At 50.0% G+C, this 19,094-nt stretch overlaps 1 protein-coding gene across 1 annotated transcript; it reads left to right on the top strand.

The window, feature by feature from the left end:
* Positions 1-323: 323 nt before the first annotated feature.
* On the top strand, positions 324-8,963 carry NMUR1 (neuromedin U receptor 1). Its single transcript, XM_070773949.1, has 3 exons — positions 324-420; positions 2,955-3,840; positions 6,782-8,963. The coding sequence occupies exons 1-3, from the start codon at positions 418-420 to the stop codon at positions 7,162-7,164; spliced, it is 1,272 nt and encodes a 423-aa protein (XP_070630050.1). The 5' UTR covers positions 324-417; the 3' UTR covers positions 7,165-8,963.
* The last annotated feature ends 10,131 nt before the right edge of the window (positions 8,964-19,094 follow it).

The raw sequence follows: 19,094 nt of genomic DNA, 5'->3' as shown, positions 1-19,094 counted from the left end.
GAGACCCTGATCACTCCAGTGGCATCTCTCTGAGGCTCAGTTTGCTCATCTATAAAATGCGTTGCTGTGAGGGTTCCGGTGTTCCTGGAAGCGTCCCCCATCAAACACTTGGAAACACAATCGCTACGGTCTGTGGCGTCCGGTGGGACCCCCAGGTAAGTGTGTCAGGGTTCAGCCGTTGAAGGGGGCTAAACTGGGCTGAGGGGACGCCACTGCCCCCTGTTGGCTGTCTGGGCCAGAGCGCCCCTGGCCCCCGACGGGCGGGGCGACCTGCGGGCTGCTAGCGGGCTGGCCGCCTCCAGACTGCCAGTCGGCCCGCTCTGGCGCCGCGTCCGTCAGTCGATCAGTGCGAGGACGCCCGGCCAGCGCTCGGCGCGTGGGCTCCTGGCCCCTGGGATCTCGCGGGGCGCAGGCGGCATGGTAGGTGCGCGGGATGTGGGCGCGGCGGGGAGGGCGCGCCCGCAGGGTAGCCCCAGAGCGGTAGGGATCGCAGGGCCAGTTGAGACGCGTTCCCCGCCACCCCGCTCTCCGGAGGACTCGCAGTCTCCTTGGGTATATCTGTCTTTTCGCCGGCCTTGCGCGCCGCGAGGCATGGGGGGCTCTGGTGCGGCGACCTTTCCCCGGGTTCGCAGGAGCCTCTCTCGAACCCGGGTCGGCGCCTGCGCGTTCTCAGCTCATCGCTGCGGTCCCGGCTTAGCTCTCGCAGCAACCCGGGTAGGGAGGCTGGGGGAGGCAGGGGCGGGAGGAACTTTTGAGGGGATAAAGATGCCCCTCCATCCCAAAATGCGGGGATTCGGGGTCAGAGAGGCAGGAAGGCTGGGGGAGGCTTCTGGGTGGAGACTTTGGTGAGAAGATACTCGGGGTGAAGAATACTTGGGATTTAGGGGAGAGAAGGACCTGAAAAAGAAAGTTGAACGGTGGGTACACAGGTACGTGGGCAAGGGAAGCCCCGAACCCGCATCTGAGGAGATGAAATGGAGCTGGAGCGAGGATCCAGGGAGAGGATCCAGAAACCAAGCCGGAAAATCGGCGGTTGCTCAGAAGGGAGGGGAGGTGGTGGTGGCCGGTTTGAGGAACAGGCTCAGGTGGGCAGCTCCCAGTCTTCGCAACAAGCCACAGGACCAGAGGAATCCCGTTCAGCCCCTGCCCCATGTCCCTTCGACTGTCCTTCATTTGCTGGGTGAGAAGTAAGGATCATGTCACTATGCATTGGAGTTGAGCACCTGAAATTTATCAGGCATGTTCCTGAGAACTTAATTCTCTCATTTACTCTTCCCAGAAACTAGCTAGGAGGTAGGCTGTATCTACTTACCCATTTTACAGATGAGGAGACTGAGGCACAGTGAGGGCCTGTCACAGAAGAGGATGGCGGACCTGGCATTTGATCCCCAGTCAGTCTGTTTAGCTTCACAGCCAGGGTCCTTAGCTACTCTATCTGCCTGCTATGTCACTTCAGTCGTGTCTGACTCTGTGAGACCATATGGATTGTAGCCTGCCAGGTTCCTCTGTCCAAGGGATTTCCCAGGCAAGAATACTGGACTGGGTTGACATTTTCTCCTCCAGGGGATCTTCCCAACCCAGGGATCGAACCTGAGTCTCTTATGTCTCCTGCAGTGGCAGGAGGGTTCTTTACCACTAGTGCCACGTGGGAAGCCCCACTCTCTCTGGTGGGCTGGCAAAGAGATGGGGAGCCAGAGGGAGGAGAGTGAACCTCAGAACTGGCAGCATCAAAGGTATCAAATACTTGGACTTCAAACGGTTAGGGAATAGAAAACAGAAGTAAGCACTAACTTTTGGATCAGCATTATAGTTTTGGGCCCTTTCACTCCCTTGCTTGATGCCCAGTGACCCAGTCCTCCCAGCAAGGTCATGTAATCAGGCCCTTTTGTGTGTCAGGCAGACAGTGTGCTAATACCTTTCATGGATTAAATTTCTGGATCCTTGTAATAAGGGAACAGCCACAGAGAGGTTACCATGCAAATGGTCCCACAGTTCGAAATTGGTGAGGCTAGATTTGAATCCAAGCAGGTGTTTCCAGAACCCTTCCTTGCTCATCAGGACCAACTGATACTGTGCACTGTGCCCATTTTACAGGTGCCCAAACTGAGTGTCTCTCCCAAAGTCCATGGCTTGGAAGAGTAGAGACTGAAAGGGACTGCCGATGGCATAGTGCGTGCTTGAGAGTTTCCATCACTAACCAAAGGTTTCAGTAGCTTGTGAAATTAAAAATTGAAGTTCCGGGGCTTCCCTGGTCGTCTAGAGGTTAAGAATCCGCTTGCCAATGCAAGGGACCCAGGTTTGACCCCTGGGCTGGGAGGTTCCCACATGGTGCAGAGCAACTAAGCCCATGCACCACAACTACTGAGCCTACCAGGCACAATTACTGAAGCCCACTCACGTAGAGCCTGTGCTCGGCAGCAAGAGAAGCCATTGCAATGAGAAGCCTGAGCCCCGCAACAAACAGTGGCCCCCGCTTCCTGAAACTAAGAGAAAGCCCATTGCACAGCAGTGAAGACCCAGCATGGCCAAAAGAAAATAAATAAATAAATCTTTAACAAATTGAAGTCCCACTTTTTAAAAAATCATTTTTAAGATGTATATTTTGGGGAGAATTCTTTAAAATTTTTTATTTATTTGGCTGCATTGGGTCTTAGTTGCAGCACTCAGGATTTTTGTTGCTGCGTACAGAATCTAGTCCCCTGAGCAGGAATCGAACCTGGGCCCCCTGCATTGGGAGCACAGAGTGTCAGCCATTGGATCATCAGGGAAGTCCCTAAGATGTACATTTTTAAGATGAAATTGTGATGGGTCTTACAATGGATGGCAGAGTTTTCCTTTCTCAGTGGCACAAAAAATAATGGCCCTCTTTGTGTCAACGGCACCTTTAGCTGGTATTAGGATAGAGCCAGGTTCCCTGAGTGACTTTCTGGGTGTCTCTCTCTTCCGTTTCACAGGTTCCTCTCTGTTTCAACTGCTCCATCCTCCCTGGAGACAGGTCCCTGGGTGCAAGGAGCCCGTTGTCCTGCAATGGCAGCAGGGCTCTGGGGCCCTTTGACCCCCAGGACTTGAACCTGACCGATGAAGAGCTTAGGCTCAAGTACCTGGGGCCCCAGCAGACGGAGCTGTTCGTGCCCATCTGTGTCACCTACCTGCTGATCTTCGCGGTGGGCGCGGTGGGCAACGCGCTGACCTGCACGGTCATCCTGCGCCACAGGGCCATGCGCACACCCACCAACTACTACCTCTTCAGCCTGGCCGTGTCGGACCTACTGGTGCTGCTCGTGGGCCTGCCCTTGGAGCTCTACGAGATGCAGAATAACTACCCGTTCTTGCTGGGCGCCGGCGGCTGCTACTTCCGCACGCTGCTCTTTGAGACCGTCTGCCTGGCCTCGGTGCTCAACGTCACCGCCCTGAGCGTCGAGCGCTACGTGGCCGTGGTGCACCCGCTGCGGGCCAGGTCGGTGGTGACGCACGCCCACGTGCGCCGCGTACTCGCAGCCATCTGGGGCCTAGCTGTGCTCTGCTCTCTGCCCAACACCAGCCTGCACGGCATCCGGCAGCTAGATGTGCCCTGCCGGGGCCTGGTGCCCAGCTCCACTGTGTGCACCCTGGTGCGCCCGAAAGCCATCTACAACCTGGTGGTGCAGGCCACCACGGTGCTCTTCTTCTGCCTGCCCATGGCCACCATCAGCGTGCTCTACCTGCTCATCGGCCTGCGACTGCGGCGTGAGAGACAGCTGATCCCCAGGCAGGAGGCCAAGGGCAGGGCCAGGACAAGCGACAGCCGCAGGCTGCGGGGGCTGCAGGATCGGGGTCGGACACAGGTGACCAAGATGCTGTGTAAGTGTTGCTGCTGGGAAGGGGGACTGAGCCAGGCGCTAGGCATGGAGCTGGGGGTTTCTGGGGCCTGGGGGAAGGGGTTGAATGTTTGGGTTTACGATGGGGGATTAGCGTGAGGGGGAGTAACCCCACCCCCATCCCCGTGTGTGCATGCTTATGTGTGCATACTCTTTTAGATTAACTTGTGAGAAATTGACACGAAGGATAAATGTGAATGGTTCATAGCAGGATCGGCTGCATAATCTGTGGAGCCCAATGCAAAATGAAAATTCAGGGTTCCCTGTTAAAAAAATGATTAAGAACCTTAAGACAGCAACAGTAGAGCTGCTGTCTTGACTGTTTTAAGGTCAGGGCTTGGTGCAAATGCACAGATATCACCATGAAGCTGGCTCATGGGACCAAAGGCAGACAGGGCAGAAGCTGGGCTCCAGGATGACGGAGCTGTTCATGGGCTCTGGACCCCCAGGTCTCTTATCTTTGCTCCCAAATATGTCTTGGTTCTGTCCTTCCCTGAGCAGCCTGGGGGCATGACCTCAGACACAGAGTTCTCCTTTCCTGCAGAACTAACTGTCCTCTTCCCTTAGTGGCAGTTGAAAATCCCAGGGAAGGATTCTCATTTGGTGGGCTTAGGTCATGGCTTGCCACAGGGCCAGAGTGGCAGGATGCTGAGGTGAGCAGCCCTCATAGATCCACATGGTGGGATCAGGGGGAGCAAAATTCCCAAAAGAAGGGGATGGGGGTGCTGGAAAGGCAAGGTGATGAATTTCCTGCATGCCATGTCTGTGGCTCATTGGGGACCACACAAGTGACCATGATCTAAAAGAGGTTGTGGGACTTCCCTGTGGTCCAGTGGCTAGGACTCTGCACTCCCAATGCTGGGAGCGCAAGTTTGACCCCTGGTCTGGGAACTAAGATCCTGCATGCCACACAGTACAGCCAAAAAAAAAATAGTGAGAGAAAAAAGAGTTCATTAGAGGCATGTTTGTGAGGGTCTATGTGATCAGGACAGTGGGGGCTGGGGCTGGCTAGGGCACACTCAGCTGGCTTGAGACTCTGGATCTTACTGTGGTCCTATGCATGCTAAGTCGCTTCAGTCGTGTCCAACTCTGTGTGACCCTATGGACTGTCGCCTGTCAGGCTCCTCTGTTCATGGGATTCTCCAGGCAAGAGTACTGGAGTGGGTTGCCATGCCCTCTTCCAGGACCTGACAGCTTCTACACACTCCTATAACACAGGACTCCTAAACAAATAGTTAATACCATCCCCCTAAGTTGTGGGTGTCAATTGATCTAACAGTTGTGTAATAATCTGATGGCCCTAGGCCTAACACTTTCTCATATACAGTGGTCCTGGGGAAAACAGGCAAACTGATGCTAACCCAGTCGTTGATTCTCTCCCCACCCTGCCCTATTCCACAGGGTCTGAATCAGGTAGGTGGGGTGGGCCAGGACAGGATGGGGCTGGTGAGACTTTGGTCAAAGCGAAGGGATTTTATCCAGCGAACTGGGGACTGCCCTGCTTCCACAGAGGGACTCACTCCTCTCACCCCCAAGAACAATGTCCCAGATCCCACAGTCACTTGTGCCGCCTCCTAAGGTGGACCCGACCTGGAGCTGTGTGCTCACCCCTGCACTAGAGACCACCTGCCCCTGCTGCCTCCTACTTCCCTGCCCACTAGGGCCGAGTCTCTGCCTCTGGGGTGGCTCTTACCCTGGGAAAGTGGGGTGTTTCCTTAAGGCCACCTTGCTTGCTGGCCTGGGGCTCTGGTTTTCTTCTCTCTCCTGTCTTCACTTTCTGAGGACCAACTATGCACCAGGCCATGTGCTGGGGATGTTGTAAGCCATGTTCTGACTGAAATCCCAGATTATGAGGAAGGCCACAGAGGGCCGTAAGAGGGGGAGACACTGCGGGGGAAGGATCGTGAGCTGGAGAAGCAAACACGGGGAACAAGGGACAGAAATCAAGGCAGATCTGATGGCAGAGACCCAAGGAAGGGCAAGGTTAAGAGCAGGGCTGGAGGGACGCTCTGGAGAAAGAGTGAAGGCTTGGCTGCTTGTCCTGCCTTTTTTCTGGGGGTGGGATGGGACCTTTCAAAGAAAGGGGAGTTCGTGAAGGAAGGATACTGAGCTGAGCCCAGGAGAGCTGGGGGCTGGGGCTTTGAAGGCTTCTAGGGCCAAGGCAGGCAAGTGGGTGTGTGTGTGTGTGTGTGTGTCTGTGTATGTGGGCCGGTGTTCATCTCCCTTCCCCTCCAGTGAGAGAGTGTGTGTGTGTGTGTGTGTGTATGGGGTATGGGGGCCGATGTTCAGTGTGTGTGTGTGTGTGTGTGTGTGTGTGTGTGTGTATGTATGGGTGCCAGTGTTCATCCTGTGTGTGTGTGTGTGTGTATGGGGGCTGGTGTTCATCGTGTGTGTGTGTGTGTGTGTGTGTGTGTGTGTATGGAGGCCGGTGTTCATCGTGTGTGTGTGTGTGTGTGTGTGTGTGTGTGTGTATGGGGGCCAGTGTTCTTCGTGTGTGTGTTGGGGGGACTGGTGTTCAGTGTGTGTGTATGTGTATGGGGGCCGGTGTTCATCTCCCTTTCTCTCCATGACCTCCCCGTCTACTGTCCTCTGACCACAGGCCCCATTCTCCTGCTCTCCCTGCTTATGCATCAGCAGGCATGGCCCCCGAGTGTCACCAGAGGGGTCCTTAGCCACACTGTGTCACACACTCAGTTCCAGTTCCACGGCGAGAGAACCGGACCAGGCCAGGCTTGGCTCGGGTGTCCACGGCTGGTCCAGGGCACAGCCCACTGGTCAGTCAGCGGCAGTGGCATGAGAGTAGCCTCTCCTAAAGGGGCACGGCCAGGGCAGACAGAGTTCCAGAAGCTTCCAGCTGGACTGTGGGCATGGGTGGCCTGTGGGAGAGGCACGGAGGTGAGAACAGGCGCCCTCTCTGCCCGCAGTTGTACTGGTCGTGGTGTTCGGGATCTGCTGGGCCCCATTCCACATCGACCGCCTCATGTGGAGCTTCGTGTCCCGCTGGACCGAGGGCCTGCTCCTGGCCTTCCAGTACGTGCACGTCATCTCTGGAGTCTTCTTCTACCTCAGCTCGGCCGCCAACCCTGTGCTCTACAGCCTCATGTCCACCCGCTTCCGGGACGCCTTCCGGGAGGCCATGTGCCCGGGGACCCAGTGCCGTGGCCACAGAGCCCACCACAGCTCCTACAGCCTCAGCAGGGTGACCGTGGGCAGCATCCTGGGTGACACGGGCTCCCCGGGCAGCCAGGCCCAGCCTCTGGCCGAGAACAGTAGCCCAGGGGGCCAGCAAGGGACGCACCCCTCCTGAGAGGAGCCTCATGCCGCTTCACCCCAAGGGGCCAGAAGGTCACACCCAGCTTTGGGGGGCCACACCTGCCTCTTCTGCAGGCTATCCTCTGTCCCCCTACCCCACTTCAACCTAGTAACTCTGACTAGCACCTGACTACTGCCCCCACACATGTATTGGAAGGATTATAAGGTTGCTGTCTGCTCTCCAGGCCCCCAGGCCTCCTGGTACAGCCCTGCCCTGGTAGGAACATCATGTCTGGTTAACTGGGCACGGCAAGACTCCATCTGGGGGTTCCCCCACCCACCCCCAGTTTCTGAAGTGTTTCCGGGGCGGCCCTCCCTTTCCATTTCTTGCTGAGCTTCCGGTTCTGGTCCACTCTGCCCCCTCTAGCTCTTGGTGCACCTGGGAACCTGCGACCTTCCTCTGACCCAACCGCTCCCCCGCCGCCAGTTGACTTATTCTGCTCTGGGATTTCCACCTGGTGGAGCCACTAGGTGGCAGGTGTACCTGGGATCCAGGGGACCTGCTTCCAATCTCAGCTGTGCTGCCACCTCCTGTGCAGCCCCCACTCTTCCTGCTGTCCCCCACCCCCACCCGGCATCAAGCAAATTGCCTTTCCTTACATGCCTGGGTCCCTTATTTGCAAAACAAGAGGCCCTGACACTCTGGAGCATCGCACTTTGGCACTTCAGCTGGTTTTCTGTGTGGGTGCAGAAGTCACTGCTGGTAACAGATACCCTCAGATTAACAAGGCGGAAATTACCCTTCACATCCTCATTACCTTCAACCCTTACTCCTGCCCTGACCCCTACAAGCTCCCCACCCCACCTCCTCCAGAGCCACCCAAAGAACGTTCTTTGATTGTCCTAGAGAAGGTGAGACTTAGCACCGACTGAGGAACCACATGTGTGAGCAGAGGCCCCTGCCTGCCTCCATTCTCACCTCCTCACATGCTGGCTTGGGGGCCTGAGATGAGCGGAGCGTTGGGCCTGACTGGCCAGAGAATCTCTGGGGACAAGAGACATGGGCCACCCAAGGACAAAGGGTGCCCCGTGAGGACTGCCTGGGGCTCAGTGAAGTGAGAAGAGGGTGCATGTGTGCTCAGTCGTTTCTGACTCTGAGACCCCACAGACTGTAGCCCACCAGGCTCTTCTGTTCATGGGATTCTCCAGGCAAGAATACTGGAGTGGGTTGCCACGCCCTCCTCCAGGGGATCTTTCTGACCCAGGGATCGAACCGGTGTCTCCTGCATCTCCTGCACTGCAGGCAAATTATTTCCTGCCCAGCCCCTAAGAAAGCCCTGAGGTAAGAAGAGAGATGGAGTAAGTCCTGAAATGAAGCTCCATCCTGAGTCCCCATGGATAGCTGGGTGCTCAGCCAGGACTCAGTTCATGGCCAGAACTTGTCCTGCTACAGCGCCTGGCCCGTTCTCCTCCTGAGGGGGAACTGCGGCAGAAGGAACCGTGGCCTCCCTGGCGAGGGGCTGTAGGGCCCCTGGGTGCTACGGGACTCTCCCTGCAGACTCTCCCCAGCTCAGGCCCCCGGCCCCCTGACTGCAAAGTGGAGGAGATTGTACAAAATGTTCTGGGTTTTTTGAAATTCAATTGTAAAAACAATACTCATTTTAGAAAATTGGAAATTACAAATGAGTGAAAACGAAAGCAATTTAAAGTAATTGCTAGGGGATGGGGGGAGGGGGAAATAGTTGTTTAATGGGTACAGGGTTTCAGTTTGAAAGTTCTGGAGATTGGTTGCAAACCAATGTGAATATACTTGAATAATATTGAATTATACACTTAAATGGTTAAGATGGTAAATTGTATATGTATTTTATTACAGTTTTTTTTTTTTAAAGGAAGAATTAAGCCTAAAGGAAAAGAAAAAAAGAAAGTCACCTGTAGCTTTACTCTCCAGAGGTAACCACCATATATTAGACAGGATGGGCAAATTTGAGAAGGGAGCTTGTGTAAAGAGGCTGTGCAGAGCCATGAGGACCCAATGTCGTCTCTGAAATGAGCTCCCTGGAGGCCTTGGGGTGGCGTCGGGGGAGGTGGAGCCTGCCGTTGTTCCCACAGACTAACTGGACTCCCTGGAGCCTCTCTTAAGTGATAGTCAGAGCTGACGTGCTCCTGAGGCTTTGGTCAGCATTTGTGAAGGGCCAACTATGGGCAGAGAAGCCCTGGGCAGATGGGGGAACATAGGGGAGATAAGTTATCAAAAGACCTGGGCTCTTAGTGTAAATTCGATGTATGTCTCTTGAGTGTCTCCATAGCACATCAATGGGTAGGTCCCATTTCCATTTATCATGAGTTACCATGGAAAGTGGAAACAGCAGTTCCGGGCTCAGCCCTTGAGAAACGAGTGGAGGTAGAAAGGCCAGCCAGCAAGATCCCAGTCTGTCCTGGATGCAGCATCTTCTGCAGCTTGCTCTGCTCTTCTGCACGGTCAGGGTGGTAGGGGAGGTGGGGTGTGAGGCAGCATTGCCAAGTGCCCAGTGCTACTCCCAGGATAGGAGTGCTGGCTCCTCTGGGGCTCAAGTCACCTCATGTCCTGGCTACAGTCATACACATCCCTCCTCCTCCATGTTCAAGAGGCTGGGCCCTCTCTGCTTCCTGTCTCCTCCTTTCCTGCCGTGATCCTGGGTGATGCTGAAACCCACGTGGACAGCCCTCTGCGACCCTGGCGTCTCCTCCTGGTCTTTCCTACAGCTTTGGACACTCTTCTCCACCCCAGCCTTTTGGTCCTGTGGTCACCTCCTCACTCCTAGGACCTCCAGGAGCGTTTCCACTTCTGGAAGTGGGAGCTCTTGACCATGATTGCCTCCTTCCAGCTCTTTTGCTCTATAAGTCATAGTTATTCTTTAAACATGTCTAACCTTCCCGGTTCTCAGCTGCTCTTCTTTCTCCCAGTCCATCAGTTGCCTCTGCTCTTCACTTCCTTTCCGAGGGTCCTAGATCCCACGGTTCATCATACACAACCCTCTCTGAAAGTACTTCTGAAGGCCAAGGCAATCACCGTTTCCTTCTCAGAAAAAAAGTTTTATTTTCTTTGGGAACTCACCAAGATGGGTGTCATAAACAAAGCTGCATTTGCCCACCCTTCCTTTTGTTAAAGTATCTGCTCAGGAAATATAAAGTATGCAGCACTTCGCATCCACTGTTCTGTAGACAGATGGCATTTCCAAATGAGTCCTGCTGTCCGGGAGCCCATCTCATTTCATACACTTCTCAGTGTCTCCTTCTTCCTCATTCTTGTCTTCTAACAGATCCACCAGGCGTTCTTTGTCCCAAGTCTTCCCTGTAGAGAGGAGCTGCCTTCTTGGAGGGCTCCCTAGTATTTGCATTATCAACTAATTTGAGGGGAATCCCTCAGTGTGTGACTTGGTGGGAGACCAAGCCCAGGCTCCTACTATGAATACAGAAACTGAAAGTGTTCTGGACACGGCATCACTGACATCACTGTGACCCATGACTTACACTCAGACAGCCGGAGGGTCCCACGTTGGCAGCAAGTGATGCTAAGACCCACGACCCAGGGCAGCAGTGCTAACAGCAGCATCCCATCCAGGCTGCCCCTGGGGCTCCAGTTGCCCAGCCTGCCTTGGCTTCTGCCCATTTGCTCTGCCAGGTTTTCCAAGAGCTGTTGTTATGAGCTCCCAAGAGCCTTTCAATAAATTCCTTTTCTGCTTAAGTTGGTCAGAGTTGTTTGCCATTGTTTGTAAACCAAGAACCTTAGCAGATCCATCCACCCCTGCTGTGAAGGGTACAGACTCTGTTTGTTCTACTAGTGGTTGTCTTTACATATTCTTAAGATAAGCAGATATCATCGTTAATTGTTCTAAAACCCCAAACTGCAGTCTGTAATACTTAATCATTCTCCTTCTCACTCTATTTTTAAAACACTTTTTTTTAAGAGGCAAGAACGATGAGGACAGGCTTAAGGAATTTGATCCTAGAAACACATTTACATTTTCTAAGCACTGTAGTATGCTTCTTCTGACAAAGCAATAGGGTTTAGGTGGTGAGCAAGGACTCTGGTCAGGCTGCCTGGGTTTGAATCCTGACTCAAAAGTCAGACGGGACTTCCGTGGTTGGTGATCCAGTGGCTAAGACTCTTTGCTCCCCAGGCAGGGGCCTGGGTTCAATCCCTGGTCAGGAAATAAGGTTCCACATGCCACAACTAAAGATCCTGCATGCCACAATCGAAGATTCCATGTACCTCAACTAAGACCCAGTGCAGTCTAATTAATTAATTTAAAAAAGTCAATCTGGCATTAGGCCAAAGTCAGTCTGGATTGGAAGATACATTTCAAAGAAACGGTGTGCAACCTGCCTGCACACATATGAGACTCAGAGGCCAGCACTGACTGCTGTATCCTTCCGGTGTCCAGGCCTGTAAGTCTACGAGGTTTAGTTTGAGGATGGTGGTTACTCCATGTCCCCTTGTGTGGCCTCTTTAAGTGCAACAGCTCAGCTTCACCTTCTTTCAAGCTTCTGCACAGGCAGAGGGGGATAGTTGGGGGGCTGCTCAGGAAGAGAGGCCACAGCCCAACTGGGGGACAGTGGGGATTCAGGGAAGGCTGTACCTGGCTGGCTAAGAGTTCCCTGACTCCGGAGAGGTGGTTACAAGCTAGGACTAGACTGGAGGGCCAGGAAGCTGCTGCCAAATTTTCTGGAACATCTACAAGAGCACCTGGGATCTTCATTTTTTTTAATATTTTTGGTTTTTATGGCCATGCCTTGTAGCATGTGGGATCAGTTCCCCAACCAGGAATCAAACTTGCATCCCCTGCACTGGAAGCTCCGAGTCAGGGAAGTCCCTACCTGGGATCTTTTAATCTAACATTCAAGTACCTTCATCAGCTCTAAGCAACGTGGGCCTCATTCATTCAGCTAAGTACTGAGTACCATGTGCCAGGCACTGCCTAAAGCTGAGGACAGGGGGTGGGCATACAGGCACTGGAATACAAGGGTTCTGACAGCTGGAACTCTGGGGGCACAGAAGACAGGCACCTGCCCCAGTGGAGGGAGGGCTTCCAGGAGGAGGCGAAGCTGCTCAACTCTCAAAAGTCGTGGGAGAAGGGGGCTGACTGGCCCCTGAACTGTGACCAGGAAACGGTGGAGCATCTATAGTGACAGTTCCACCAGAACAGAGTTCATAGGAGGAGGAGGGGGGGACCCTAAATGAAACAGGGGGAGGAATGGACACTGGACAGGCAAAAACAATAGCAAAGCTGACTGCAGTCCAAGTTCTTTGCTCTCATTCTCTGGACTCTCCCTGGCTGCTCTTCCTGGAATTTGGACTTGAAACATTCCCTCCAGTCTGTTTCCTTGTCTGTCTGACCTTCAGGCACAGGCAGGATTATTTTTGTTCCCATTTTATTAAATTTGGGGAAAAAATGAATTACACAAATAATTACTTCTATTCCCCACACCTAAATTAATCACTATTAACATTTTGCAATTTGATCTCTGTCATTTTCCGGACATGTACTCTCCCTCATCAATGAATAATATTGGGTTGGCCAAAAAGTTCCTTGGGGTTTTTCCATAGGATTTTACGGAAAAACCTAAGGAACATTTTGGCCAACCCAAAAGATTGTTTTCAGTCATTTGCTTTATAAGAGAACTGCCTAGAACCATCTGGTAGAAGCTCCATGGTTATGATGGATGCATGAAGCTGACACTGCCCAAACTGTCTAAACAGTGTTACCATCACTAGAAGTGGTCACTTCAGTTCAGTTCAGTTCAGTCGCTCAGTCGTGTCCGACTCTTTGCGACCCCATGAATTGCAGCACACCAGGCCTCCCTGTCCATCACCAACTCCGGAGTTCACTCAAAGTCACGTCCATTGATTCAGTGATGCCATCCAGCCATCTCATTCTCTCTCATTCCCTTCTCCTCCTGCCCCCAATCCCTCCCAGCATCAGGGTCTTTTCCAGTGAGTCAGCTCTTCGCATCAGGTGGCCAAAGTATTGGAGTTTCAGTTTCAACATCAGTCCTTCCAATGAATATTCAGGACTGATCTCCTTTAGGATGGACTGGTTGGACCTCCTTGCAGTCCGAGGGACTCTCAAGAGTCTTCTTCAACACCACAGTTCAAAAGTTATCAATTCTTCGGAGCTCAGCTTTTTTTATAGTCCAACTCTCACATCCAAACATGACCACTGGGAAAACCATAGCCTTGACTAGATGGACCTTTCTTGACAACGTAATGTCTCTGCTTTTTAATATGCTGTCTAGGTTGGTCATAACTTTCCTTCCAAGGAGTAAGCGTCTTTTAATTTCATGGCTGCAATTAGCATCTGCAGGAGCCCAGAAAAATTAAGTCAGCCACTGTTTCCCCATCTATTTGCCATAAAGTGATGGGACCAGATGCCATGATTTTCATTTTCTGAATGCTGAGCTTTAAGCCAACTTTTTCACTCTCCTCTTTCACTTTCATCAAGAGGCTCTTTAGTTCTTCTTCACTTTCTGCCATAAGGGTGGTGTCATCTGCATATCTGAGGTTATTGATATTTCTCCTGGCAATCTTGATTCCAGCTTGTACTTCTTCCAGCCCAGCGTTTCCCATGATGTACTCTGCATAGAAGTTAAATAAGCAGGGTGACAATATACAGCCTTGACGTACTCCTTTTCCTGTTTGGAACCAGTCTGTTGTTCCATGTCCAGTTCTAACTGTTGCTTCCTGACCTGCATATAGGTTTCTCAAGAGGCAGGTCAGGTGGTCTGGTATTCCCATCTCTTTCAGAATTTTCCACGGTTTATTGTGATCCACGGAGAAGGCAATGGCACCCCACTCCAGTACTGTTGCCCGGAAAATCCCATGGATGGAGGAGCCTGGTAGGCTGCAGTCCATGGGGTCGCTAAGAGTCAGACACGACTGAGAGACTTCACTTTCACTTTCCACTTTCATGCATTGGAGAAGGAAATGGCAACCCACTCCAGTGTTCTTGCCTGGAGAATCCCACGGATGGAAAAGCCTGGTAGGCTGCAGTCTATGGGGTCGCACAGAGTCGGACACGACTGAAGCGACTTAGCAGCAGTAGCAGCAGCATTGTGATCCAAACAGTCAAAGGCTTTGCCATAGTCAATAAAGCAGAAATAGATGTTTTTCTGGAACTCTCTTGCTTTTTTGATGATCCAGCGGATGTTGGCAATTTGATCTCTGGTTCCTCTGCCTTTTCTAAAACCAGCTTGAACATGTGGAAGTTCACGGTTCATATATTGCTGAAGCCTGGCTTGGAGAATTTTGAGCATTACTTTACTAGCGTGTGAGATGAGTGCAATTGTGCGGTAGTAGAGCATTCTTTGGCATTGCCTTTCTTTGGGGCTGGAATGAAAACTGAACTTTTCCAGTCCTGTGGCCACTGCTGAGTTTTCCAAATGTGCTGGCATATTGAGTGCAGCACTTTCACAGCATCATCTTTCAGGATTTGAAATAGCTCAACTGGAATTCCATCACCTCCACTAGCTTTGTTCGTAGTGATACTTTCTAAGGCCCACTTGACTTCACATTCCAGGATGTCTGGCTCTAGGTGAGTGATCACACCATCATGATTATCTTGATCATGAAGATCTTTTTTGTATAGTTCTTCTGTGTATTCTTGCCACCTCTTCTTAATATCTTCTGCTTCTGTTAGGTCCATACCATTTCTGTCCTTTATCGAGACCATCTTTGCATGAAATGTTCCCTTGGTATCTCTCATTTTTTGAAGAGATCTCTAGTCTTTCCCATTCTGTTGTTTTCCTCTGTTTCTTTGCACTGATTGCTGAAGATGGCTTTCTTATCTCTTCTTGCTATTCTTTGGAACTCTGCATTCAGATGCTTTTATCTTTCCTTTTCTCCTTTGCTTTTCGCTTCTCTTTTCACAGCTCTTTGTAAGGCCTCCCCAGACAGCCATTTTGCTTTTTTGCATTTCTTTTCCATGGGGATGGTCTTGATCCCTGTCTCCTGTACAATGTCACGAACCTCAGTCCATAGTTCATCAGGCACTCTATCTATCAGATCTAGGCCCTTAAATCTATTTCTCACTTCCACTGTATAATCATAAGGGATTTGATTTAGGTCATACCTGAATGGTCTAGTGGTTTTCCCTACTTTCTTCAATTTAAGTCTGAATTTGGCAATAAGGGGTTCCTGATCTGAGCCACAGTCAGCTCCCAGTCTTGTTTCACTTAACCAGATGTTAAGTGCCTCCTGCTGCTGCTACTGCTGCTAAGTCGCTTCAGTCATGTCCGACTCTGTGCGACCCCTAGAGGGATGAAAAAGAAGTACACCAACCCTAAGTCTTGCAAAAAAACCCCCCAAAACAACCAACTCCTCCCCCTTACCCCACAGAAGCTGAAACGAAGCCTGCAGATCTAACTGGCAGTTTACAAGATTGCTGAGGATTGTGGAGTCTGCTCAAGACACCTCAACGATGCAGGCCAAATCCAGTATAAGGACAAATTCTGTAAGAATTTGAAGAAGCCTTGGTTTCTTCAACAAATAAATAGTATTTAAAAGGGAGTTTCTGGGACTTCCCTGGTGGTACAGTGGATAGGAATCTGCCTGCCAATGCAGGAAAGCATGGGTTTGATCCCTGGTCCAGAAGGATTGCACATACCATGGAGCAACTAGGCCTGGGCACCACAACTGCTTAAGCCCACACGCCCAGAGCACGTGCGCAACAGGAGAAACCACCTCAAGGAGAAGCCCGTGCACTGCAACCAAGAGTAGCCCCCACTTGCAGCAACAAAGACTCAAAGATAAAATCAAAGAGGGTTTCTGTTAGAGGAAGAAAAGACGTATCAACCAAATGTAATGCGTGGAAATGTTTGAATCCTAATTCAAACATGCTAAGGGTAGAAAGGCACTTCTGAGACAGAAAACTAAACACAGACTAGATATTGCTCTTGTTGTTTAGTTGCTTAGTCATGTCCAACTCTTTGTGACCCCAGACTGCAGCACCCAGGCTCCTCTGTCCATGGGATTTCCCAGGCAAGAATACTGGAGTAATCCTGACAGCATGTAGCAGTATTTAATAAAGTGTTTATAGGCAAAATAATAGGATGCCTGGAATTCATATTAAAATACTCAAGCAAAAAAAATTTTAAAAGGAGAGGAAAAAAGTGGGGCAAGGAGTAGCTGAAAAAAGAGTGGCAAAAGTATTGAAGTGGTTGAGGTGATGGGTAAAAGGGGATGCAGTATATATTCTACTTAATAATGTATGTTTGAAAATGTCCATAAGATTTTGTTTGAAAAATGTATTTGGCTGTGCCTGGTCTTAGTTGCAGCATATGGACTCTTTGTGGCATGTAGGATCTCGTTCCCTGATCAGGAATCAAACCTAGGCCATCTGCATTGGGAGGACAGAGTCTTAGTTCCTGGACCACCAGGGAATTCCCCATAATAAATTTTAAACTAGCAATAAAGACTCACTTTGTGTTTTCCTCAGTGTGATCCCTTATCTCTAGGTGAGAAAAGTGGAATTCCTAAATTTAAGGAAGGAGAATTTTCACCTCAACAAGAAATTGCCAAATTTTTCTCCAGGTGTTTGTAATGAAGGGATTCAGGATATTATACCCCAAAATAAGCCCCTTGGCAGGCTGGATATTTTAAGCCAACTGGAAAAACAGCAGTGCAGAAAGGACTCCCTGACCTTCCCCTGAAGCAGGTCATAAAACCCTCACATGAGAGGTGCCCTCCCTCTGCCCAGAGGGAAGGAGTATGTTTTCTCCAAGACTGAGGAACACCAAGAGGAATCTGAACACAGAGGCCTTGCTGTTTCCGCTAGTGACACACTTATACTCCTTGCCATCCTATCACATTTTGTCACACCCTCCACTCTTCATCAAACGTAGCAAAACACGCAGGTCTAAGCAATTCTTCAGGTCATTTCCTTATGAAGGCTCCTGGTCACATCAAACTTAAATAAATCTATATTCTTTTATCTTGTTAATCTGCCTTTTGTTACAGGGTCCTAGCTAAAAATTTTGATAGGTAGATATTTTTCCTCCTCTTACAGTAACAACTTGCCTTCTCACCAGTTTTCCCACAATCCTTAAACACTTGTTGATATTTTAATTTCTGTTAATTTGATGGATAAAATGGTATCGTATAATTGTTTTAAATGATGTTTTCCTGGTGGTTGTACCTCTTCATTCTTTTTATACTACCTACATTTCTCCTGAAAGCTACGTTTCATATCCTTTGCCCATTATTTCCTTGCCTTTTTCTTATAGTTTTTCATCTGTTGTTGTTTAGTTGCTCAGTTGTATCCAACTCTTTGTGACCCCATGGACTGTAACCTGCCAGGATCCTTTGTCCATGGGATTTCCCAAGCAGAAATACTGAAGCGGTTTGCCATTTCCTTCTCCAGGGGATCTTCCTGACCCAGGAATCAAACCAGTATCTCTTGCTTGGCAGGCAGATTCTTTACCACTGAGCCACCTGGGAAGCTCATAGTTTTGTCATATTCTGATACTCAATTTTTATTATGTTACAAGTATTGCTTCCCAATTTGTTCCTTATATTTAAAATTTTTTATGCAAGCTATCTTGCATCCAAAGTTTTAAACTGTAACGTGACCAAATCCGTCATAATTTTTTTGCCGTCATAATTTAGCTGTCTTGAGTGACACCCACATCCCAAGTTTTTATGCAGATGACACCACCCTTATGGCAGAAAGTGAAGAGGAACTAAAAAGCCTCTTGATGAAAGTGAAAGAGGAGAGTGAAAAAGCTGGCTTAAAACTCAACATTCAGAAAACTAAGATCATGGCAGCCAGTCCCAGCACTTCATGGCAAATAGATGGGGAAACAAAGGAAATAGTGAGAGACTTTTTGTTTTTTTTGGCTCCAAAATCACTGCAGATGGTAACTGCAGCCATGAAATTAAAAGACACTTGCTCCTTGGAAGAAAAGCTGTGACCAACCTAGACAGCATATTGAAAGCAGAGACATTACTTTATCAACAAAGGTCCATATAGTCAAAGCTATGGTTTTTCCAGTAGTCATGTATGGGTGTGAGAGTTGGATCACAAAGAAAGCTGAGAGCCGAAGAATTGATGCTTTTGAACTGTGGTGTTGGAGAAGACTCTTGAGAGTCCCTTGGACTGCAAGGAGATCCAATCAGTCCATCCTAAAGGAAATCAGTCCTGAATATTCATTGGAAGGACTGATGTTGAAGCTGAAACTCCAATACTTTGGCCACCTGATGCAAAGAATTGACTCCTTGGAAAAGACCCTGATGCTGGGAAAGATTGAAGGCAGGAGAAGGGGATAACAGAGGATGAGATGGTTGGATGGATGGCATTACCGACTCGATGGACATGAATCTGAGTAAGCTCGGGGAGTTGGTGACGGACAGGGAAGCTTGCTGTGCTACAGTCCATGGGGTCACATAGAGTTGGACAAGACTGAGCAACTGATCTGAACTGATCATGAATTTTAATAAGAATGCTTAATTTTTTGCCACCAAATGTTTATCTTACATTTTTACACATACAGTTTATCTAAAATAATATGGTATTTTCTTCCTTTAGTCAGTTTGACCTTGACTTACTTGAAACATCTTGCATTTCAGAGATAAATACTATTGGTCAACATTCTTTTACTATCTTCAGTCAAGTTGTTGTTGTTATTTAGTCACCAAGTACCAAATCTAAAATATGTAGGCAAGTCTTTCTTCAGTTCAGTTCAGTCGCTCAGTTGTGTCCAACTCTTTGTGACCCCATGAATTGCAGCACAGGCCTCCCTGTCTATCACCAACTCCGGAGTTCACTCAAAGTCACGTCCATTGATTCAGTGATGCCATCCAGCCATCTCATCCTCTGTCGTCCCCTTCTCCTCCCCAATCCCTCCCAGCATCAGAGTCTTTTCAGTGAGTCAACTCTTCGCATGAGGTGGCCAAAGTACTGGAATTTCAGCTTTAGCATCATTCCTTCCAAAGAACATCCAGGACTG

Source organism: Bos indicus, chromosome 2 (genome assembly GCF_029378745.1).
Source record: "Bos indicus isolate NIAB-ARS_2022 breed Sahiwal x Tharparkar chromosome 2, NIAB-ARS_B.indTharparkar_mat_pri_1.0, whole genome shotgun sequence".
In the NCBI taxonomy this organism is placed as follows: Eukaryota; Metazoa; Chordata; class Mammalia; order Artiodactyla; family Bovidae; genus Bos; species Bos indicus.
This window is presented reverse-complemented; position numbering and strand designations above follow the sequence as displayed.